The sequence below is a fragment of the Leptodactylus fuscus genome, chromosome 7 (genome assembly GCF_031893055.1).
Source record: "Leptodactylus fuscus isolate aLepFus1 chromosome 7, aLepFus1.hap2, whole genome shotgun sequence".
NCBI lineage: Eukaryota > Metazoa > Chordata > Amphibia > Anura > Leptodactylidae > Leptodactylus > Leptodactylus fuscus.
In genome coordinates this window covers 502,801-528,507 of record NC_134271.1, presented here as the reverse complement: position 1 = coordinate 528,507, position 25,707 = coordinate 502,801, and the positions used below count along the sequence as shown (strand labels likewise).

General features: G+C 49.0%; 1 protein-coding gene across 1 annotated transcript; it reads right to left on the bottom strand.

The window, feature by feature from the left end:
• PSMC3 (proteasome 26S subunit, ATPase 3) lies at positions 1-25,682 on the bottom strand. The gene is made up of 12 exons (XM_075280719.1): positions 25,555-25,682; positions 23,255-23,338; positions 19,284-19,409; positions 19,094-19,198; positions 10,468-10,530; positions 10,247-10,384; positions 10,023-10,166; positions 9,792-9,940; positions 8,888-8,984; positions 8,660-8,805; positions 8,461-8,542; positions 1-287 (listed from the first exon to the last, which is right to left on the bottom strand). Exons 1-12 carry the CDS (start codon positions 25,579-25,581, stop codon positions 177-179), a joined length of 1,272 nt encoding a protein of 423 aa, XP_075136820.1. The 5' UTR covers positions 25,582-25,682; the 3' UTR covers positions 1-176.
• Positions 25,683-25,707: the final 25 nt, after the last annotated feature.

Below are 25,707 nucleotides of genomic sequence, written 5' to 3'. Positions count from 1 at the left end.
TTGTAGAGTTAAAGAGGTCGGCTTTATTTCTTCTCGTAACATAAAGTGAACAGTCCTGACACAAACAACAGTGGGACTCGCCAGATCCGTGGGACTCGCCAGATCCGTGGGACTCGCCAGATCCGTGGGACTCGCCAGATCCGTGGGACTCGCCAGATCCGTGGGACTCGCCAGATCTAGGCATAGTACTGCAAATTGGCCTTCTTCTTAGCTTGGACTTCCAGGATCCCCTCCATGTAATCCTCGTGTGTCAGCTCAGTGGCTCCTCTGCGCAGAGCGATCATACCCTACAACAACAAGTAGAGAAGGAGGAACGTTCACGTCCCATCAAAATCGTCCCACAGACTAGAACAATCCAAACAGGTCAGGAATCAATTTAAAGGGATTGTTTGACATCAACAAGCTAAACTGCCATCCCATCCAGTACAGAGCGTGCCTACAATGGCAGACCAGCACAACAGCAGATACACTGCGGACGCCCTTACAGTCACTGCGGACCCCATTACAGTCACTGCGGACCCCCTTACAGTCACTGCGGACCCCCTTACAGTCACTGCGGACCCCATTACAGTCACTGCGGACCCCCTTACAGTCACGGCGGACCCCATTACAGTCACTGCGGACCCCATTACAGTCACGGCGGACCCCATTACAGTCACTGCGGACCCCATTACAGTCACTGCGGACCCCATTACAGTCACTGCGGACGCCCTTACAGTCACTGCGGACCCCCTTACAGTCACGGCGGACCCCCTTACAGTCACTGCGCACCCCATTACAGTCACTGCGGACCCCATTACAGTCACTGCGGACCCCCTTACAGTCACGGCGGACCCCCTTACAGTCACTGCGCACCCCATTACAGTCACTGCGCACCCCATTACAGTCACTGCGCACCCCATTACAGTCACTGCGCACCCCATTACAGTCACTGCGGACCCCCTTACAGTCACGGCGCACCCCCTTACAGTCACGGCAGACCCCCTTACAGTCACTGCGCACCCCATTACAGTCACTGCGCACCCCATTACAGTCACTGCGCACCCCATTACAGTCACTGCGGACCCCCTTACAGTCACGGCGCACCCCCTTACAGTCACGGCGCACCCCATTACAGTCACGGCGGACCCCATTACAGTCACGGCGGACCCCATTACAGTCACTGCGGACCCCATTACAGTCACTGCGGACCCCATTACAGTCACTGCGGACCCCATTAGTGTCACTGATGTCCCCATTACAGTCACTGCGGACCCCATTACAGTCACTGCGCACCCCATTACAGTCACTGCGGACCCCATTACAGTCACTGCGCACCCCATTACAGTCACTGCGGACCCCATTACAGTCACTGCGGACCCCATTACAGTCACTGCGCACCCCATTACAGTCACGGCGGACCCCCTTACAGTCACTGCGCACCCCATTACAGTCACTGCGCACCCCATTACAGTCACTGCGCACCCCATTACAGTCACTGCGGACCCCCTTACAGTCACGGCGCACCCCATTACAGTCACGGCGCACCCCATTACAGTCACGGCGGACCCCATTACAGTCACGGCGGACCCCATTACAGTCACGGCGGACCCCATTACAGTCACGGCGGACCCCATTACAGTCACTGCGGACCCCATTACAGTCACTGCGGACCCCATTAGTGTCACTGATGTCCCCATTACAGTCACTGCGGACCCCATTACAGTCACTGCGCACCCCATTACAGTCACTGCGGACCCCATTACAGTCACTGCGCACCCCATTACAGTCACTGCGGACCCCATTACAGTCACTGCGGACCCCATTACAGTCACTGCGCACCCCATTACAGTCACTGCGGACCCCATTACAGTCACGGCGGACGCCATAACAGTCACGGCGGACCCCATTACAGTCACGGCGGACCCCATTACAGTCACTGCGGACCCCATTACAGTCACGGCGGACCCCCTTACAGTCACGGCGGACCCCCTTACAGTCACGGCGGACCCCATTACAGTCACGGCGGACCCCCTTACAGTCACGGCGGACCCCATTACAGTCACGGCGGACCCCATTACAGTCACGGCGGACCCCCTTACAGTCACGGCGGACCCCCTTACAGTCACGGCGGACCCCCTTACAGTCACGGCGGACCCCCTTACAGTCACGGCGCACCCCATTACAGTCACTGCGCACCCCATTACAGTCACTGCGCACCCCATTACAGTCACTGCGCACCCCATTACAGTCACTGCGCACCCCATTACAGTCACTGCGGACCCCATTACAGTCACGGCGGACCCCCTTACAGTCACGGCGGACCCCCTTACAGTCACTGCGCACCCCATTACAGTCACTGCGCACCCCATTACAGTCACTGCGCACCCCATTACAGTCACTGCGGACCCCATTACAGTCACTGCGGACCCCCTTACAGTCACTGCGCACCCCATTACAGTCACTGCGGACCCCATTACAGTCACCGTGCACCCCATTACAGTCACGGCGCACCCCATTACAGTCACTGCGGACCCCATTACAGTCACTGCGGACCCCATTACAGTCACTGCGGACCCCCTTACAGTCACTGCGGACCCCATTAGTGTCACTGCGGACCCCATTACAGTCACTGCGGACCCCATTACAGTCACTGCGGACCCCCTTACAGTCACGGCGGACCCCATTACAGTCACTGAGGTCCCCATTACAGTCACTGCGGACCCCCTTACAGTCACGGCGGACCCCATTAGTGTCACTGATGTCCCCATTACAGTCACTGCGGACCCCATTACAGTCACTGCGGACCCCCTTACAGTCACGGCGGACCCCATTACAGTCACTGAGGTCCCCATTACAGTCACTGCGGACCCCCTTACAGTCACGGCGGACCCCATTACAGTCGCTGAGGTCCCCATTACAGTCGCTGCGGACCCCATTACAGTCACTGCGGACCCCCTTAGTCACTGCGGACCCCATTACAGTCACTGCGGACCCCATTAGTGTCACTGATGTCCCCATTACAGTCACTGCGGACCCCATTACAGTCACTGCGCACCCCATTACAGTCACGGCGGACCCCATTACAGTCACGGCGGACCCCATTACAGTCACGGCGGACCCCATTACAGTCACTGCGGACCCCATTACAGTCACTGCGGACCCCATTACAGTCACTGCGGACCCCCTTACAGTCACTGCGGACCCCATTACAGTCACTGCGCACCCCATTACAGTCACTGCGCACCCCATTACAGTCACTGCGGACCCCATTACAGTCACTGCGGACCCCATTACAGTCACTGCGGACCCCATTACAGTCACTGCGGACCCCATTACAGTCACGGCGGACCCCATTACAGTCACTGCGGACCCCATTACAGTCACTGCGGACCCCATTACAGTCACGGCGGACCCCATTACAGTCACTGAGGTCCCCATTACAGTCACTGCGGACCCCATTACAGTCACTACGGACCCGATTACAGTCACTGCGGACCCCATTACAGTCACTACGGACCCGATTACAGTCACTGCGGACCCCATTACAGTCACTGCGGACCCCCTTACAGTCACGGCGGACCCCCTTACAGTCACTGCGCACCCCATTACAGTCACTGCGCACCCCATTACAGTCACTGCGGACCCCATTACAGTCACGGCGGACCCCATTACAGTCACGGCGGACCCCATTACAGTCACGGCGGACCCCATTACAGTCACTGCGGACCCCATTACAGTCACTGCGGACCCCATTAGTGTCACTGATGTCCCCATTACAGTCACTGCGCACCCCATTACAGTCACTGCGCACCCCATTACAGTCACGGCGCACCCCATTACAGTCACGGCGGACCCCATTACAGTCACGGCGGACCCCATTACAGTCACGGCGGACCCCCTTACAGTCACTGCGCACCCCATTACAGTCACTGCGGACCCCATTACAGTCACTGCGCACCCCATTACAGTCACGGCGCACCCCATTACAGTCACTGCGGACCCCATTACAGTCACTGCGCACCCCATTACAGTCACGGCGGACCCCATTACAGTCACGGCGGACCCCATTACAGTCACTGCGGACCCCATTAGTGTCACTGCGGACCCCATTACAGTCACTGCGGACCCCATTAGTGTCACTGATGTCCCCATTACAGTCACTGCGCACCCCATTACAGTCACTGAGGTCCCCATTACAGTCACGGCGGACGCCATTACAGTCACGGCGGACCCCATTACAGTCACGGCGGACCCCATTACAGTCACGGCGGACCCCATTACAGTCACGGCGGACCCCATTACAGTCACTGCGGACCCCATTACAGTCACGGCGGACCCCCTTACAGTCACGGCGGACCCCCTTACAGTCACGGCGGACCCCCTTACAGTCACTGCGCACCCCATTACAGTCACGGCGGACCCCCTTACAGTCACGGCGGACCCCATTACAGTCACGGCGGACCCCATTACAGTCACTGCGGACCCCATTACAGTCACGGCGGACCCCATTACAGTCACGGCGGACCCCCTTACAGTCACGGCGGACCCCCTTACAGTCACGGCGGACCCCCTTACAGTCACTGCGCACCCCATTACAGTCACTGCGCACCCCATTACAGTCACTGCGCACCCCATTACAGTCACTGCGCACCCCATTACAGTCACTGCGGACCCCATTACAGTCACTGCGGACCCCATTACAGTCACTGCGCACCCCATTACAGTCACTGCGGACCCCATTACAGTCACGGCGGACCCCATTACAGTCACTGCGCACCCCATTACAGTCACTGCGGACCCCATTACAGTCACGGCGGACCCCATTACAGTCACGGCGGACCCCATTACAGTCACGGCGGACCCCATTACAGTCACGGCAGACCCCATTACAGTCACGGCGGACCCCATTACAGTCACGGCGGACCCCATTACAGTCACGGCGGACCCCATTACAGTCACGGCGGACCCCATTACAGTCACGGCGGACCCCATTACAGTCACGGCGGACCCCATTACAGTCACGGCAGACCCCATTACAGTCACGGCAGACCCCATTACAGTCACGGCGGACCCCATTACAGTCACGGCGGACCCCATTACAGTCACTGCGGACCCCATTACAGTCACGGCGGACCCCATTACAGTCACTGCAGACCCCATTACAGTCACGGCAGACCCCATTACAGTCACTGCGGACCCCATTACAGTCACTGCGGACCCCATTAGTGTCACTGATGTCCCCATTACAGTCACTGCGGACCCCATTACAGTCACTGCAGACCCCATTACAGTCACGGCGGACCCCATTACAGTCACGGCAGACCCCATTACAGTCACGGCGGACCCCATTACAGTCACGGCGGACCCCATTACAGTCACGGCAGACCCCATTACAGTCACGGCGGACCCCATTACAGTCACGGCGGACCCCATTACAGTCACTGCGGACCCCATTACAGTCACTACGGACCCAATTACAATCACTGCGGACCCCCTTCCAGTCACTGCGGACCCCCTTCCAGTCACTGCGGACCCCCTTCCAGTCACTGCGGACCCCATTACAGTCACTGAGGTCCCCATTACAGTCACTGCAGACCCCATTAGTGTCACTGATGTCCCCATTACAGTCACTGCGGACCCCATTACAGTCACTGCGGACCCCATTACAGTCACTGCGGACCCCATTACAGTCACTGCGGACCCCATTACAGTCACTGCGGACCCCCTTACAGTCACGGCGGACCCCATTACAGTCACTGAGGTCCCCATTACAGTCACTGCGGACCCCCTTACAGTCACGGCGGACCCCATTACAGTCACTGAGGTCCCCATTACAGTCACTGCGGACCCCATTACAGTCACTGCGGACCCCCTTAGTCACTGCGGACCCCATTACAGTCACTGCGGACCCCCTTAGTCACTGCGGACCCCATTACAGTCACTGCGGACCCCATTAGTGTCACTGATGTCCCCATTACAGTCACTGCGGACCCCATTACAGTCACTGCGCACCCCATTACAGTCACGGCGGACCCCATTACAGTCACTGAGGTCCCCATTACAGTCACTGCGGACCCCATTACAGTCACTGCGGACCCCCTTAGTCACTGCGGACCCCATTACAGTCACTGCGGACCCCATTACAGTCACTGCAGACCCCATTACAGTCACGGCGGACCCCATTACAGTCACGGCGGACCCCATTACAGTCACGGCGGACCCCATTACAGTCACGGCGGACCCCATTACAGTCACGGCAGACCCCATTACAGTCACGGCGGACCCCATTACAGTCACGGCGGACCCCATTACAGTCACTGCGGACCCCATTACAGTCACTACGGACCCAATTACAATCACTGCGGACCCCCTTCCAGTCACTGCGGACCCCCTTCCAGTCACTGCGGACCCCCTTCCAGTCACTGCGGACCCCATTACAGTCACTGAGGTCCCCATTACAGTCACTGCAGACCCCATTAGTGTCACTGATGTCCCCATTACAGTCACTGCGGACCCCATTACAGTCACTGCGGACCCCATTACAGTCACTGCGGACCCCATTACAGTCACTGCGGACCCCATTACAGTCACTGCGGACCCCCTTACAGTCACGGCGGACCCCATTACAGTCACTGAGGTCCCCATTACAGTCACTGCGGACCCCCTTACAGTCACGGCGGACCCCATTACAGTCACTGAGGTCCCCATTACAGTCACTGCGGACCCCATTACAGTCACTGCGGACCCCCTTAGTCACTGCGGACCCCATTACAGTCACTGCGGACCCCCTTAGTCACTGCGGACCCCATTACAGTCACTGCGGACCCCATTAGTGTCACTGATGTCCCCATTACAGTCACTGCGGACCCCATTACAGTCACTGCGCACCCCATTACAGTCACGGCGGACCCCATTACAGTCACGGCGGACCCCATTACAGTCACGGCAGACCCCATTACAGTCACTGCGGACCCCATTACAGTCACGGCGGACCCCATTACAGTCACTGCAGACCCCATTACAGTCACTGCGGACCCCATTACAGTCACTGCGGACCCCATTACAGTCACTGCAGACCCCATTACAGTCACTGCAGACCCCATTACAGTCACTGCGGACCCCATTACAGTCACTGCGGACCCCATTACAGTCACTGCAGACCCCATTACAGTCACTGCAGACCCCATTACAGTCACTGCGGACCCCATTACAGTCACTGCAGACCCCATTACAGTCACTGCAGACCCCATTACAGTCACTGCGGACCCCATTACAGTCACTGCGGACCCCATTACAGTCACTGCGGACCCCATTACAGTCACTGCGGACCCCATTACAGTCACTGCGGACCCCATTAGTGTCACTGATGTCCCCATTACAGTCACTGCGGACCCCATTACAGTCACTGCAGACCCCATTACAGTCACGGCGGACCCCATTACAGTCACGGCGGACCCCATTACAGTCACTGCGGACCCCATTACAGTCACTACGGACCCAATTACAATCACTGCGGACCCCCTTACAGTCACTGCGGACCCCCTTACAGTCACTGCGCACCCCATTACAGTCACTGCGGACCCCCTTACAGTCACTGCGGACCCCCTTCCAGTCACTGCGGACCCCCTTCCAGTCACTGCGGACCCCATTACAGTCACTGCGGACCCCATTACAGTCACTGAGGTCCCCATTACAGTCACTGCAGACCCCATTAGTGTCACTGATGTCCCCATTACAGTCACTGCGGACCCCATTACAGTCACTGCGGACCCCATTACAGTCACTGCGGACCCCATTACAGTCACTGATGTCCCCATTACAGTCACTGCGGACCCCATTACAGTCACTGCGGACCCCATTACAGTCACTGATGTCCCCATTACAGTCACTGCGGACCCCATTACAGTCACTGCGGACCCCCTTCCAGTCACTGCGGACCCCCTTCCAGTCACTGCGGACCCCCTTCCAGTCACTGCGGACCCCCTTCCAGTCACTGCGGACCCCCTTCCAGACACTGCGGACCCCCTTCCAGTCACTGCGGACCCCCTTCCAGTCACTGCGGACCCCATTACAGTCACTGTGCACCCCATTAGTGTCACTGATGTCCCCATTACAGTCACTGCGGACCCCATTACAGTCACTGCGGACCCCATTACAGTCACTGCGGACCCCATTAGTGTCACTGATGTCCCCATTACAGTCACTGCGGACCCCATTACAGTCACTGCGGACCCCATTACAGTCACTGCGGACCCCATTACAGTCACTGCGGACCCCATTACAGTCACTGCGGACCCCATTACAGTCACTGCGGACCCCATTACAGTCACTGATGTCCCCATTACAGTCACTGCGGACCCCATTACAGTCACTGCGGACCCCATTACAGTCACTGCGGACCCCATTACATTCACTGAGGTCCCTTGGAATCTGTTGTTGGGCACAGATGTGTTCGCAGTCCTCTGCAGATCTACTCACCGCTTCCACACACACGGCTTTACATTGTGCCCCATTGAAGTCATCAGTACAGCGGGCCAGCTCCTCATAGTTGACATCAGGGCTGCAGGAGAAGGAAAGAGTTACAAACACTGCACCTAAGTGTATGGACTACAGCGCCACCACCAGGTCCAACAGAACTTGGGAAAGCCCCGAAAACTACTAAAATATTGGTACAAACCTAACATTCATTTTGCGGGAATGAATTTGCATAATTCGGGCGCGGGCCTCTTCATTGGGCATTGGGAATTCAATTTTCCTATCAAGACGCCCTGAACGAAGAAGTGCGGGATCCAAGATGTCTACACGGTTTGTAGCGGCAATGACCTGTACGGCAATAAGAAGCACTGTAGCTATAGGACAGACTATAGGGTCATGTGACATAGGACATACACGAGGCGCGCTCTACCTTCACTTGCGTGTTGGGTTGAAAGCCATCCAGCTGGTTCAGAAGCTCCAACATGGTTCTCTGCACCTCTCGGTCTCCAGCCTTCTCACTGTCAAACCTACAAGACATGGGGATGGAAGCTTGCTTTATCTCCTCAGCAGCCATGATGGAAGATGTTGCAGATAATACAAGGCTCTGTTCACATTTGCATGAGCTGTGACAGATGCAGCACATGACTGACGCCAATGGCTGCTGATAGGTAAGGTCATGGATGGTCCCATCTGACCCTGCAGAGCCTTAAAAGGTTTTTTCCCCACAAACAACACTTATCCCCCAATCACAGTATAGGGAATAAATGTCTGACGGCCCAACCAATGGGACCGCCAATGATCACAAGAACAATGTTCCCCAGATCCTCCACGTCAATGGGGCGGTGGTGCACACAAATGACTACCCCCCACAGTCCTATAGAAAAGATAGGAGATAGTCACCCCCCCTCTGCTCCAGTCACGTGCGGTACTCAGGAATCTCATGACTACTTGGGGTCCCCAGCAGTAGAGCCACCACTTATATGTGTTACTGTGAGAAAAAAACCTTAAAATAATGCTGTCTACTCCGGCAGCAGTCTATATTAGGACACATGGACAGGAGCACCGCCTATAGGATTTGATAGGCCTGGACTGTTCCCAGTGGACAGACCCTTTAACTGACCTCTGCTCTAGACCCTCTACATACAGAAGCTGTCAATCTGGAGAACTGATCCAACAACATGGTCATCACCAACTCCAGAAGGTTCCTGGCAATACACTTAATGTCACGTGTGGACAGACTGGCCGCAGGTCCACCCTCATGGTCAAGGCAGATGGCTCCACATACAGTGGATGTGACCCCTTCACTGAACTCCAGACTGTAGGAGAAAACTGACCTCTTAGTGCCAATAGCATCCAGCTCATCAATAAATATAATAGAAGGGGCCTTCTCCTTGGCCAGGGCAAAGGCATCTCTGACCAGCTTGGCTCCATCACCGATGAACATCTGAACTAACTGAGGACCAGCAAGTTTCAGGAAAGTGGCCTGAAAGAAGATGAAAGTCAATGGCAGTCACCACCTACAGTTAGGATTCCACTTTTCCAGCTTTAGTTCAGTCACTACCTACCTTGGTCTGCGCAGCACATGCTCTCGCTAGAAGGGTCTTTCCTGTACCAGGGGGTCCATACATGAGCACACCTTTAGGAGGTTGGATTCCCAAGTTCTCAAACTTCTCCTTGTGGTTCATGGGAAGAACGATGGCTTCTACCAGCTGTGTTGGAAAGATTTAGTAGTCAGGATTGAGTTATGAATAGCCAGAAGCATCTCTATAGTCTAGCACAAGACACTTACCTCCTGAATCTGCTTATCAAGACCCCCAATGTCACTGTACTGCTCAGTCGGCCTCTCATCCACTTCCATAGCTTTAACTCGGGAGTCGTACTCTGTAGGCAAGGTCTCCAGGATGAGATAGGAATCCTTATTCACCCCCTAAAAGCACAAAGAAAGTCATTTACATATCGGCCACACATTTACATTTAGGTCCATTCCATTAACAGAAGTTCTGGACTCACCACAAGGTCTCCAGGCTTCAGCTTCTCAGCATCAACCAAACCGATCACTGGCAAGAAGTATGTCTGGAGAAAATGGAGACAAACAAGGTGACCGCTCATATCACACCTACTCCATGATCTTCACGTGAGGACACTACATGTATGAGAAGATAACCTGACCACAATAAGGACATCATGGCTGGTTATCAGGAGGACACTACATGTATGAGAAGATAACCCGACCACAATAAGGACATCATGGCTGGTTATCAGGACACTACATGTACGAGAAGATAACCCGACCACAATAAGGACATCATGGCTGGTTATCAGGAGGACACTACATGTATGAGAAAATAACCCGACCACAATAAGGACATCATGGCTGGTTATCAGGAGAGGACACTACATGTATGAGAAGATAACCTGACCACAATAAGGACATCATGGCTGGTTATCAGGAGAGGACACTACATGTATGAGAAGGTAACCTGACCACAATAAGGACATCATGGCTGGTTATCAGGAGGACACTACATGTATGAGAAGATAACCTGACCACAATAAGGACATCATGGCTGGTTATCAGGAGAGGACACTACATGTATGAGAAGATAACCTGACCACAATAAGGACATCATGGCTGGTTATCAGGAGGACACTACATGTATGAGAAGGTAACCCGACCACAATAAGGACATCATGGCTGGTTATCAGGAGGGGACACTACATGTATGAGAAGATAACCCAACCACAATAAGGACATCATGGCTGGTTATCAGGAGGACACTACATGTATGAGAAGATAACCTGACCACAATAAGGACATCATGGCTGGTTATCAGGAGAGGACACTACATGTATGAGAAGATACCCGACCACAATAAGGACATCATGGCTGGTAATCAGGAGAGGACACTACATGTATGAGAAGATAACCCGACCACAATAAGGACATCATGGCTGGTTATCAGGAGGACACTACATGTATGAGAAGATGCCCCAACCACAATAAGGACATCATGGCTGGTTATCAGGAGGACACTACATGTATGAGAAGATAACCTGACCACAATAAGGACATCATGGCTGGTTATCAGGAGGACACTACATGTATGAGAAGATAACCTGACCACAATAAGGACATCATGGCTGGTTATCAGGAGGACACTACATGTATGAGAAGATAACCTGACCACAATAAGGACATCATGGCTGGTTATCAGGAGGACACTACATGTATGAGAAGATAACCTGAACACAATAAGGACATCATGTCTGGTTATCAGGAGGACACTACATGTATGAGAAGATAACCCGACCACAATAAGGACATCATGGCTGGTTATCAGGAGAGGACACTACATGTATGAGAAGATAACCTGACCACAATAAGGACATCATGGCTGGTTATCAGGAGAGGACACTACATGTATGAGAAAATAACCTGACCACAATAAGGACATCATGGCTGGTTATCAGGAGGGGACACTACATGTATGAGAAGATAACCTGACCACAATAAGGACATCATGGCTGGTAATCAGGAGAGGACACTACATGTATGAGAAGGTAACCTGACCACAATAAGGACATCATGGCTGGTTATCAGGAGGACACTACATGTATGAGAAGATAACCCGACCACAATAAGGACATCATGGCTGGTTATCAGGAGGGGACACTACATGTATGAGAAAATAACCTGACCACAATAAGGACATCATGGCTGGTTATCAGGAGGACACTACATGTATGAGAAGGTAACCTGACCACAATAAGGACATCATGGCTGGTTATCAGGAGAGGACACTACATGTATGAGAAAATAACCTGACCACAATAAGGACATCATGGCTGGTTATCAGGAGGGGACACTACATGTATGAGAAGATAACCTGACCACAATAAGGACATCATGGCTGGTTATCAGGAGGACACTACATGTATGAGAAGGTAACCTGACCACAATAAGGACATCATGGCTGGTTATCAGGAGAGGACACTACATGTATGAGAAGGTAACCTGACCACAATAAGGACATCATGGCTGGTTATCAGGAGAGGACACTACATGTATGAGAAAATAACCTGACCACAATAAGGACATCATGGCTGGTTATCAGGAGGGGACACTACATGTATGAGAAGATAACCTGACCACAATAAGGACATCATGGCTGGTAATCAGGAGAGGACACTACATGTATGAGAAGGTAACCTGACCACAATAAGGACATCATGGCTGGTTATCAGGAGGACACTACATGTATGAGAAGATAACCTGACCACAATAAGGACATCATGGCTGGTTATCAGGAGGGGACACTACATGTATGAGAAGATAACCTGACCACAATAAGGACATCATGGCTGGTTATCAGGAGGACACTACATGTATGAGAAGATAACCCGACCACAATAAGGACATCATGGCTGGTTATCAGGAGGGGACACTACATGTATGAGAAGATAACCTGACCACAATAAGGACATCATGGCTGGTTATCAAGGGTTAAAGGGATGGTCCAGTTTCACACAAATATCGAGAGATAAATCTTATTGTTTGTATTGTTAGAGTAAAATCCTCCATCTTTGTATTTTGTCAGTCATCTTGTAACCTTTCACACATAAACTGTGTAAGTAAGTCGCAGCTGGCTATTTGTATATCTTATCTTCATGGTATATGGAGGTCACTGAGACTCATTTAGCACCAACATGACATCTTATCTCTGTTTACATGATATATGCATATAGACATAGTGTGAGCTGCTAGTTCACACATAAGTGTTTTTGAAGCTTTCTTTGTTTAAGGACAAAGTACAAAGTCCATTAAGCTGTAATGATATGCAAAATACATAAGGCCTCAGCCAATAGTCATGTGCCAGGTTTATCTTATAACCAATTATTTTATGCCAACTATGTTAGAATAGTCCAACCTGCTCTTGTCTGTATTGTATTTAAACCACCTTTGTGCACCATTAAATTAGAACTCACTTGATACACCATCAGTTGTGTGTGTGTGGCTTCTCCAGACCTGATAATGGGTGTAATTACTTCAGGCCTGATATTTAATTTGGAACTCAGCAACATACTCTATCATGGGGACCCCTTAATGTCCCTAACAGAACCTGACGCCCATCGTGGGGAATCGATAATCGTTTAATGTGCAGCCGATAGTGTACTGATCCACTCACCAACCGATTTGGAGACGGGCCCGGAGGACCTCAGATGAATAAAACGGCGCTGTAACGGTAAGTCCTTTTCTTGCCAAATAACTAATCTGAGTTCCTACGTGTTCCGGATCCTGTGTGTCGGTGAGTGAAGATTAGTGCTGCATATGTTATAACAATCGATGCCATATTATATAGTGTGCAAGAACCTGAATAGTATGTTGTCTGTAGTGGGGTGGGAAATGTTATACCTCATTCTTTGTCTACTGTCCATGCTGTCATTTGGTTGTTACATCTGTTATAGAGTGTAAAAAGCGGTGCAGAAGAGAGAGTTATTCTTCATCCTTAATCCCTAGAGTTGCGAGAGTGGAAGTACTGAGTGATTGAAAAGTCCTTGTTTTGGACACTAAGGACTGAGTAGAATCTGAGTAAGTACATGCAATGATTCAGGGGTGTTCGATAGAGGGACACAGACAAAGTGGAGTCTGTGGAAACCAAATGAGGGTTTTGCCCTGAGCACTACGCCAGAACATGCACATTAGAGATTAGTTCAATGAAAACAGAGTGACTGTTTGGGAGGTCCCACTAGGTGAGTCAAAAGTGACCCTCTATTGTCTTAATTGCCCTAGAGGAGTGGGATGCTCACGGCTGACTGGCCATCAGCTATTATGGGGGAGGGACCCTCTGAGGTAGGGTACACCCCCATATGAACTAATAGGAATGGGAGAGAGAGAAGAAGATGCCGCTCAAAAAAAAAAAAAAAAAAAAAAAAGAGCAGGAGTTACCAATGGAGAATAGGCAGGACAGATACAGGGATAGAGGGTAACCAGGAAGTGTTTTAATTGTGGAAACCAGGGACACTTGGCTAGAGATTGCTGGTGTCCTAAGCGAAGGACAAAGGCTTTGAGTGTAAGGAAATGTATAGTGAGCATCCATTGACAGTCCAGCTAAAGGGTTAATGTGCTTGGCACTTAGCATTGTGTTGTTAGTTTGTTGGTTAGTGGAAAGTGGAAACATGATATGTTTTGTGGTGAGGATACTGCAGGTTAAGTGTAGGTATGTGTATACACATATGTGTGTATATAGGCTTGGGGGTGGACATTAAGTTATTTCTAGAATGTCTATAGTGTCCTTTTATTCAGGAAAGGTTTCCCATTTTGAGAATGCTCCTCTCATGGTAATGTTTTTAAAATTGGATAAATATGAGATCAACATTATTATGTTTATTTTATAGTAATATGCAAATTGGTAAGAAGATGAAGGCAACTATTTACATGTTTTGGTTTGTTTTCTCCTCAATATTTAGCTGTGCGGGAATTATAACTAACTCTGTGCCTATTTGTAGGAATAAGATTTGGCCGTCCCAAGAGAATAAGTGATATCACGGTACAAAATATATGAAAATTTTTATTTTAGTTCAGACAAGTTCTTTTTGATTTAATTGACATCTGTTTTGTTTTGTCTGGAGCTCCAGTGTGACGTTGCATGTTTGTATGGAAGGTTCAGAAAAGTGAATGGGCCCATATATGTGTGTCAGTTATATGTACATGTTACATGTGTCTGCTATGTGTACATGTTCTGTTTGTCCATGTCTGTATTGTTACATTTTCAGTCTCCACAGCGAGCAGATATTGAATGCTGATAACACAGAGGGTGGTGACAAGTAGATATGAGAGGGAGGCATAAAAGTTCTTTCCATTGTTGAATACATATATGTGTGTTCTGGTGTAAATGAGATGTACTTGATATACCATGTACATGTATTATGTACTCAGTGTGTATTGGTGCGTATGTGTATCAAATGTATCACATGGGCTTTACACTTGTAACATAAATATTTGTTATGGGTTTATACTATAATTCCAAGAATGTTAACAATCGGGATTTATTGTGTGAAAAAGTTATTCAGATGTTCCTTCTGATATGGGATTAGGCCCCATAGGGGTAGGCAATACATGTGAACTATCTTGCCACAAGGGGCACAGAACGCCCCTAACATGTACATGCAGGTAAAGATAAATTGCAGTTCTACAAAGTTAAAGTGGTGTTTCTGGGTCATTGTTTGCTACAAGGTGTTAGGTAGCTGTGTAAGTAGATCAGAAGTCACTCACATATCTGCTCTGTAATGGCTGATATATTTTGAGTATTTACTTACCTCAATGAATTTCTGGAGTGTTTAGAAGCTTTAAAGAACTGAATTTACTTGGGATTGTATAAATAAGTCTGCTGGGATATGTAGTACTACAGCTATGACAAGTGTGGGGAGAGTCAGCGCAGCTGCTTCCATGATAAGACACTGTTCACATGGGGTGATAAATCTTGCATTGGAAACAAAGATGACAATGGCTGGATATCTCAGGCTGCAGTGTGTCTTATCTATGTCTTCTAATGTAAGCTTTGCATTCTGTGCTGCACTACAAGTCCCTTCTAACCTGTTAACAATAGTTTCAGGGGAGGAGTAAGGAGAGTCAGATAACTTAAAATTAATTTTACTTTTGCTGATTTGGTTATGTAAATGATGAATCTATTGTTAACTCTGATGAGAATTCTTTTATTTTAGATGATTCTCGATTTGGGAATGATGGTGGATTCTGCACCAGATATGTCATGGTCACTGAATATGAGGTAAACCAAGGGTAAAACCAAGCACAAAGTAGAACCATTATGGAACTGTATGGGTCTCAGCTCATGAAGCTGAACTAGAAGCCATCACTGAGACAGGGTACAATGTCTGAGGGTAGGTGTTTGATATAGTGGGACTATGGTCCAATCTGGAGAGCGAGAGCTTTCTGTAGGGTTAATGTTAAGCCTAAAAGGATTTCCAGGCTGTTCAGGTAGTGATGCTGCCACCTCCACACAGGTGGGTATAGTCAGAAGTCAGGACACACACCAAGGCTGATATGAAAGGAAGTAGAGGTAACTTGTGGGCAGACACTGCCGCTAACCCAGTTGCAGAGGCCTAGGGGATATGCCTTACTGATAAGTGGTCACTATACTCGACCCAAACCCCCCTTTTAGCTCTCTTTTCAGGTTTTACAACACTGAGGCACCAAAAATGGTCCAGGACTACAGTGAAAGAGGATGTACAAGTCCTGATCTCCGGTGGTAAGAGAATATATTTACTGAGTGCATTGTCCCCACTGATGGCATAAAGCAGTGTTTAGGAGTAGCCATGTGTGACCTGGTGAGCAGAGGATGGGCGGCTGCAGGATTTAACATCACTACAGACACTGCATGGCATTTGTTAAATGCAAAGTAGGCCAAAAAGTGAAAAGTTTCTCAGAGCCAGGCCCAGAGCCCTTGTACCCGTTCCAGAGATTGCAGGTTAACTATATGCAGTTACTAAAGGTGAGATGGTATAAGTACGTGCTTGTGTGTATAGTTATCTATCTTCAGAAAAGTCTGAGGCATATCTGGTGAAGAAAGCCATCACAAACGGGGCTGCAGATAGACGGCTACTGAAGAAATAGTGTGTCACTTGTATTGGTATTTTCTGTAAGGTACCCTCCTAAGAGAAGAATTGGCTTTAACCCATGTCAAACTTTCTTTGGGGGTTGTATTCTTGGCAACTCCTACAGATGTGGTATGGTGTACTGACTGACTATGTGATGTATTGGCAAAAACATCTGACTAATGTATGGCTTTGAGTTTTCTCTCCTTCTCAGATTTTAAGTTAGTGGGCGGGACCTATTCATTTGAACCAAGAGATTGATGGTGATAAAGAGACACGTGAGAAAAACCTTGGAGCCAAGATTTGATGGTCCATTCCAAATGCTGATGATAACCAGTACTTCTGTGAAATTTGAAGGAGAGCCTAATTGTATCCATGCTTCATATTGCAAGAAAGTATCTACACACAAAGCGATGAAGATTCTCCTGATAATGCTGTTACAGATGGTCCTGACAATAAGCCTGCATAGAACATTTAACAATGAAGTGGGACAATAAGTTTCTTAAACATCATATGATTTTGATCGAAGATCTGAATGTGTCAGATTGTAGGATATGTCCTCATAACCCCATATTAGCCTAAGTCATGTCATATATAGCTGTTTCTTTGACGCAACAGGAAATGTTTGAAGTATATAGTTAAGAAGATACCACCTATAAACAAGTAGATATCAGCAAGTTGTAGTAAAAATCTTATGTTCATTTTGTTTGTTTAATATAAAACATATACAAAAGGATGAGCAGACCAAGATATAAAAGGCCAGAACTATGATTGAGATTAGGTTAGAATACAGGAACATATGAGGGGAATCTGGTAAAGTCCGGCAGTAGACATTAGGTCACTGAAGTACCTAAATATGAATTCCTGTATTCAGCCATCTCAAAATGGGGGAATGTTAGAGTAAAATCCTCCATCTTTGTATTTTGTCAGTCATCTTGTAACCTTTCACACATAAACTGTGTAAGTAAGTCGCAGCTGGCTATTTGTATATCTTATCTTCATGGTATATGGAGGTCACTGAGACTCATTTAGCACCAACATGACATCTTATCTCTGTTTACATGATATATGCATATAGACATAGTGTGAGCTGCTAGTTCACACATAAGTGTTTTTGAAGCTTTCTTTGTTTAAGGACAAAGTACAAAGTCCATTAAGCTGTAATGATATGCAAAATACATAAGGCCTCAGCCAATAGTCATGTGCCAGGTTTATCTTATAACCAATTATTTTATGCCAACTATGTTAGAATAGTCCAACCTGCTCTTGTCTGTATTGTATTTAAACCACCTTTGTGCACCATTAAATTAGAACTCACTTGATACACCATCAGTTGTGTGTGTGTGGCTTCTCCAGACCTGATAATGGGCGTAATTACTTCAGGCCTGATATTTAATTTGGAACTCAGCAACATACTCTATCATGGGGACCCCTTAATGTCCCCAACAGTATAATGAAAAGTTGTCCAATTTTCCAATAGACTTTCTGTAACAATTCCTTACGATTTTCCAGACTTCTGCTTTTGTCATTCATTCTACTTACTCCAGTGGATGAAAATCAGTCCTTGGTCATGTGATGTAGACACCGGTGCACGGCTCGTTACAATCACAGCACAGTAATTAGACATCGGCCTGGTAATGAGCAGTGCACATGCGTGTCCATCAAATGACCAAGGACTGATTTTCCTCCACTGGCAGTAAACAGAAGGAATGTCAATAAGTAGAGATCTGGAGAAGTGCGAGGAATTGATAGCGAAGACAGACCGGATAATTGGACAACTGTTCATTATACAAACTATTTGTCTCTCAATATTGGTCTGAAGCTGGACAGCCCCTTTAACTATTAGTTGACTACAAATCTACATACAGGGATGTTCCTTGGATTTTCCTACACAAGCCCATTCTGGCAGTGCTCGAGGCCATAAGTTTTCTGGGTTATGTGTGGATACTGGTGATGTCACTACCTATACGTTCCTACAGGAGGCGCTGTTTCTGACACCAGTCCTTTGAGTAACTCTGCTCACCTGTCGGGTAGATGTCTTTATTACTGCACATTTTCCCTTCCTCTGTGAATCCAGATCAATGTTGGCTCCATCTTCCTCCTGGTCATTGGGATCGACATCTAGCAGCTGAGAAGAGAGGACAGATCACACAGCTCAGACTGACAGATGACAGACATGTCACATGGGGGCTGACCGCTAGGGGGCGCCATACCTCAATGACGTTGGACACTAGATACGGCAGAGTCTTGTTCACTTTGATCTTCTCGCTGTTTTCTTTGATTTTGTCTTTCATGGCCTGTAGCTCGTGTGTGACACGCAGAACCTCGCTCTTCATGATCTGACGCATAAACATATACATACATGAATGGGGACCTATCTGGAACATGTTAGACTATGTTCACACGTGCACAGAAGACAACACGTGTCTGATACATGGAGGTCTCGCAGCTGGGACCCACTTCTATCGGATCTTGACATGCAGGTTCCACAGGTGGGCACTACAACTACCAGACATATATATATATATATATATATATATATATATATATATATATATATATATATATATATGGAGGCACTATAGAAATAAGAGCAAAGAAATCCTCCCATGTGATTGGTCAAAAATCACTAAATGTTTGTGATTCGCTCGTGCACTAAAGTATTGCAGCGACTGCCAGGTCAGCTCCGGCCTGATACATCATGGTTGTTAGACTTCACATACACACACATGGACAAAATTATTGGTCCCCTTGTTAAATGAAAGAAAACCCCCCAATGGTCCCAGAAATATCCGGAATCTGACACAAGAAATGAAAATTCTCTAAAAATGAAGAGATGAAGGTCAGACTTTGCGTTTCGCTCCTGACACGGCCGGGACAGAGATGACAGTTCCCGTAATATTTTGTTGCTCCTCCTTTTGGGGCAATCGCTGCGATCAGGCAATTCCTGTAACTGTCAGTGAGACTTCTGCCCCTCTCCGCAGGGATTTTGGGCCCCTCCTCTGCTCCAGTTGTCTCGGGTGTGAAGGGGCCTTCTCCAGACGACAGGTTTCAGCTCCTTCCACAGACGCTCCATAGGATTTAGGTGCAGGCCCATAAAAGCCACTTCAGAATAGTCCAATGTTCTCCTCTCAGCCATTCTTGGGGGGGGTTTGGGTCATTGTCCTGTTATAAGACCCAGGACCTGCGGCTGAGACCAAGCTTTCTGATACTGGGCCGCACATTTCTCTCTAGAATCCCTCGATAGTCTTGAGATTTCATTGTACCCTGCACAGATACAAGACCCAGAAGATAACAGAGCTCCTCCATGTGTCACAGTAGGGACATAACAGAGCTCCTCCATGTGTCACAGGAGGGACATAACAGAGCTCCTCCATGTGTCACAGGAGGGACATAACAGAGCTCCTCCATGTGTCACAGTAGGGACATAACAGAGCTCCTCCATGTGTCACAGGAGAGACATAACAGAGCTCCTCCGTGTGTCACAGGAGAGACATAACAGAGCTCCTCCATGTGTCACAGGAGAGACATAACAGAGCTCCTCCATGTGTCACAGTAGAGACATAACAGAGCTCCCTCCATGTGTCACAGTAGGGACATAACAGAGCTCCTCCATGTGTCACAGTAGGGACATAACAAAGCCCCCTCCATGTGTCACAGTAGGGACATAACAGAGCCTCCTCCATGTGTCACAGTAGGGACATAACAGAGCTCCTCCATGTGTCACAGTAGGGACATAACAGAGCTCCTCCATGTGTCACAGTAGGGACATAACAGAGCTCCTCCATGTGTCACAGTAGGGACATAACAGAGCCCCTCCATGTGTCACAGTAGGGACATAACAGAGCCCCCTCCATGTGTCTCAGTAGGGACATAACAAAGCTCCTCCATGTGTCACAGTAGGGACATAGCAGAGCTCCTCCATGTGTCACAGTAGGGACAAAGCAGAGCTCCTCCATGTGTCACAGTAGGGACATAACAGAGCCCCCTCCATGTGTCACAGTAGGGACATAACAGAGCCCCCTCCATGTGTCACAGTAGGGACATAACAGAGCTCCTCCATGTGTCACAGTAGGGACATAACAGAGCCTCCTCCATGTGTCACAGGAGGGACATAACAGAGCTCCTCCATGTGTCACAGTAGGGACATAACAGAGCTCCTCCATGTGTCACAGTAGGAACATAACAGAGCTCCTCCATGTGTCACAGTAAGGACATAACAGAGCTCCTCCATGTGTCACAGTAGGGACATAACAGAGCCTCCTCCATGTGTCACAGTAGGGACATAACAGAGCTCCTCCATGTGTCACAGTAGGGACATGACAGAGCTCCCTCCATGTGTCACAGTAGGGACATAACAGAGCTCCTCCATGTGTCACAGTAGGGACATAACAGAGCCCCCTCCATGTGTCACAGTAGGGACAAAGCAGAGCTCCTCCATGTGTCACAGTAGGGACATAACAGAGCTCCCTCCATGTGTCACAGTAGGGACATAACAGAGCCTCCTCCATGTGTCACAGTAGGGACATAACAGAGCCCCCTCCATGTGTCACAGTAGGGACATAACAGAGCTCCTCCATGTGTCACAGTAGGGACATAACAGAGCCCCCTCCATGTGTCACAGTAGGGACAAAGCAGAGCTCCTCCATGTGTCACAGTAGGGACATAACAGAGCTCCTCCATGTGTCACAGTAGGGACATAACAGAGCTCTTCCATGTGTCACAGGAGGGCCATAACAGAGCCCCCTCCATGTGTTACAGTAGGGACATAACAGAGCTCCTCCATGTGTCACAGTAGGGACATAACAGAGCTCTTCCATGTGTCACAGGAGGGCCATAACAGAGCTCATCCATGTGTCACAGTACGGACATGACAGAGTCCCCTCCATGTGTTACAGTAGGGACATGACAGAGCTCCCTCCATGTGTCACAGGAGGGACATAACAGAGCTCCTCCATGTGTCACAGTAGGGACATAACAGAGCTCCTCCATGTGTCACAGTAGGGACATAACAAAGCCTCCTCCATGTGTCACAGGAGGGACATAACAGAGCTCCTCCATGTGTCACAGTAGGGACATGACAGAGCTCCCTCCATGTGTCACAGGAGGGACATAACAGAGCTCCTCCATGTGTCACAGGAGGGACATAACAGAGCTCTTCCATGTGTCACAGGAGGGCCATAACAGAGCTCCTCCATGTGTCACAGTAGGGACAAAGCAGAGCTCCTCCATGTGTCACAGTAGGGACATAACAGAGCCCCCTCCATGTGTCACAGTAGGGACATAACAGAGCCCCCTCCATGTGTCTCAGTAGGGACATAACAGAGCCCCCTCCATGTGTCTCAGTAGGGACATAACAGAGCCCCCTCCATGTGTCTCAGTAGGGACATAACAGAGCCCCCTCCATGTGTCACAGTAGGGACATAACAGAGCCCCCTCCATGTGTCTCAGTAGGGACATAACAGAGCCCCCTCCATGTGTCTCAGTAGGGACATAACAGAGCTCCTCCATGTGTCACAGTAGGGACAAAGAAGAGCTCCTCCATGTGTCACAGTAGGGACATAGCAGAGCTCCTCCACGTGTCACAGTAGGGACAAAGCAGAGCTCCTCCATGTGTCACAGTAGGGACATAACAGAGCTCCTCCATGTGTCACATTAGGGACAAAGAAGAGCTCCTCCATGTGTCACAGTAGGGACATAACAGAGCTCCTCCATGTGTCACAGTAGGGACATAGCAGAGCTCCTCCATGTGTCACAGTAGGGACATAACAGAGCTCCTCCATGTGTCACAGTAGGGACATAACAGAGCTCCTCCATGTGTCACAGTAGGGACAGTCTTCTTCTCAGGACAGGCTTCATGTTTCCGTCTGTGACCATAGCGCTGATGGGCCAAAAAGTCTCCTCTGTCTATAGGACATTGTCCAGAAGCTTTGTGGTTGTCAGCATGGAGTCTGGTTATTACTTGTGTCAGATTCCGGTAAATTTTGGGACCATTGTGGGTTTTTCTCTCATTAAACGAAGGGGGCCAATAATTCTGTCCACGTGTGTAATATATATATATATATATATATATATATATATATATATATGATATGTGAAGTATATACCTATACCTACATATATTACAGTCTATATACTCCGCATGACTTGTATATTATTACAATATTCTCAGTACAGGACTCACCTTGATCTCACTGTCCAGGAGTCGGGTCCTCTGGATAATTTCTTCTGTTGACATCTTGAGGACCTCTTGTCCGACCCCATCCTGCTGTAATGTGAGAAGACAGAGTGAACATCACAACTACAATCCTTGCCGCCCCATAAGATACTGCTGAGGAATGTCATACAATATAATAAGAGATGTCAGACCGTTGCCTCAGCCATTCTTATATAGAGATTCTCAGATATAGAGGGAGTCGCAACGTCACTGATGGGTTTCCTTTAGCTGTTCCAACTGCACCTTATGCCAGTGAATGTGGACACTCAGAAATTCAGCAGGGTTGTTGGACGGTAAAACAAGCACCCTGATGTAATGGCGTGCGCTGTGGTCCTCTATCACATGACTACAGGTCACCATGTCGCTTCGCCACCTCTTTGCATCTTTATTTGGGGCCACAGATTACGGCACAGTTGGAATTTTTCTCTAGTGGTAAATGCCATCAGATAAGCTGATTAGACTCCTTAATGTCAGGTAGGCGGGGCTAGAGCAGATAGTCTAGGACCTCCCAACTGACAGTAGAAAGCCTAATTAACTTTGAAATCAGTGATTGTATAGGAATGGCGGTGGCTAGAGAATCAGTGACAGTGGCAGCTATTAATAGATGTGGAGTAATTTACAAGTAAGTGGCAGAAAATATAGAGCATATATATATATATATATATATATATATATTCGTCCTACGTGGACCCTCAAAGCATCACAGGACGCAGATTTCACGACATTGGATCCGACTCACTGACCAAATGGTTCAGATTATTTCAGCAACTATTTGATATCCATTTCTCAAACTACAGGTCCCTTTGGGAGGTCACATGTGATGACAGGACTGTCCTAGGTCAGTATATATGTACAGGACTGTCCTAGGTCAGTATATATGTACAGGACTGTCCTAGGTCAGTATATATGTACAGGACTGTCCTAGGTCAGTGTATATGTACAGGACTGTCCTAGGTCAGTGTATATGTACAGGACGGTCCTAGGTCAGTGTATATGTACAGGACGGTCCTAGGTCAGTGTATATGTACAGGACTGTCCTAGGTCAGTGTATATGTACAGGACTGTCCTAGGTCAGTGTATATGTACAGGACTGTCCTAGGTCAGTGTATATGTACAGGACTGTCCTAGGTCAGTGTATATGTACAGGACTGTCCTAGGTCAGTGTATATGTACAGGACTGTCCTAGGTCAGTGTATATGTACAGGACTGTCCTAGGTCAGTATATATGTACAGGACTGTCCTAGGTCAGTGTATATGTACAGGACTGTCCTAGGTCAGTGTATATGTACAGGACTGTCCTAGGTCAGTGTATATGTACAGGACGGTCCTAGGTCAGTGTATATGTACAGGACTGTCCTAGGTCAGTGTATATGTACAGGACTGTCCTAGGTCAGTATATATGTACAGGACTGTCCTAGGTCAGTGTATATGTACAGGACTGTCCTAGGTCAGTGTATATGTACAGGACTGTCCTAGGTCAGTGTATATGTACAGGACTGTCCTAGGTCAGTGTATATGTACAGGACTGTCCTAGGTCAGTATATATGTACAGGACTGTCCTAGGTCAGTGTATATGTACAGGACTGTCCTAGGTCAGTGTATATGTACAGGACTGTCCTAGGTCAGTGTATATGTACAGGACGGTCCTAGGTCAGTGTATATGTGACCCTGTACTGATGACATCACACTCATCGCTCACATGATACATCAGCAGATCCATTTCGATGTAATGGGTCGTGTTTCTGTTCACTGACAGCAAGCAGAGAATGTGTAAGTCTATGAGCAGAGATGTCCCATAAGAACCGGCAGCAGCAGCAGCCTCAGAGTCGCCATAACCTGACAGCCCCATCACATGATGTTACTATGACGATGCTCAGGACAGATGGACATCAATGTGGGGGGACCTGATGGGATGTGAATGAGGCCCCTCTGAGCACCTCCTAAAGGGGGCCGGAGCGCTGTCACCGACTACAAGGGGCCATTAATGGGGATTCTTTGTACCCCAATTGTGAAAGGTCAGACAACACGTTCTGGAGGAAAGCGCCCCAGTTCTCTTGACCCCCCCCCAATTCTGCACCTTATTAACTATGGATAGGGGTCACTATCTGTGACTGGGCAGATCTAGGAGAACTACAAGTGGCAGCATGTCATTGTGCGGCCTGCTATGATGGCGCTTCTCCTGAGAACCCTGCTCCGGCCTCCCTCACACTCCCAGCCCGCTACAGCAGCCATAGCGGCTCGTCTCTCCCCGTCTTCTCCCCGCTCACCTCGGTTTCATCCCACACAGACGCCATGTTTACTTCCTTTCACAGGCCGGGTGAGTTCGCACTATCACCGCCGGAAGTAGAGGGATAGAGAGCAACGAACACCCGACTTCCGGTACCACTTGTAAAGTCCTCCCCGCCGCTCTGCTGTGGAGA

Excerpts from the sequence above, each read along its gene's own strand:
- PSMC3 (XM_075280719.1), bottom strand. The coding sequence starts at position 25,581 with ATGGCGTCTGTGTGGGATGAAACCGAG. Across the intron at positions 23,339-25,554 it reads CTGTGTGGGATGAAACCGAG|CAGGATGGGGTCGGACAAGA; the intron begins GTGAGCGGGGAG and ends CTCACATTACAG. Across the intron at positions 8,543-8,659 it reads TCCCGCAAAATGAATGTTAG|CCCTGATGTCAACTATGAGG; the intron begins GTTTGTACCAAT and ends CTTCTCCTGCAG.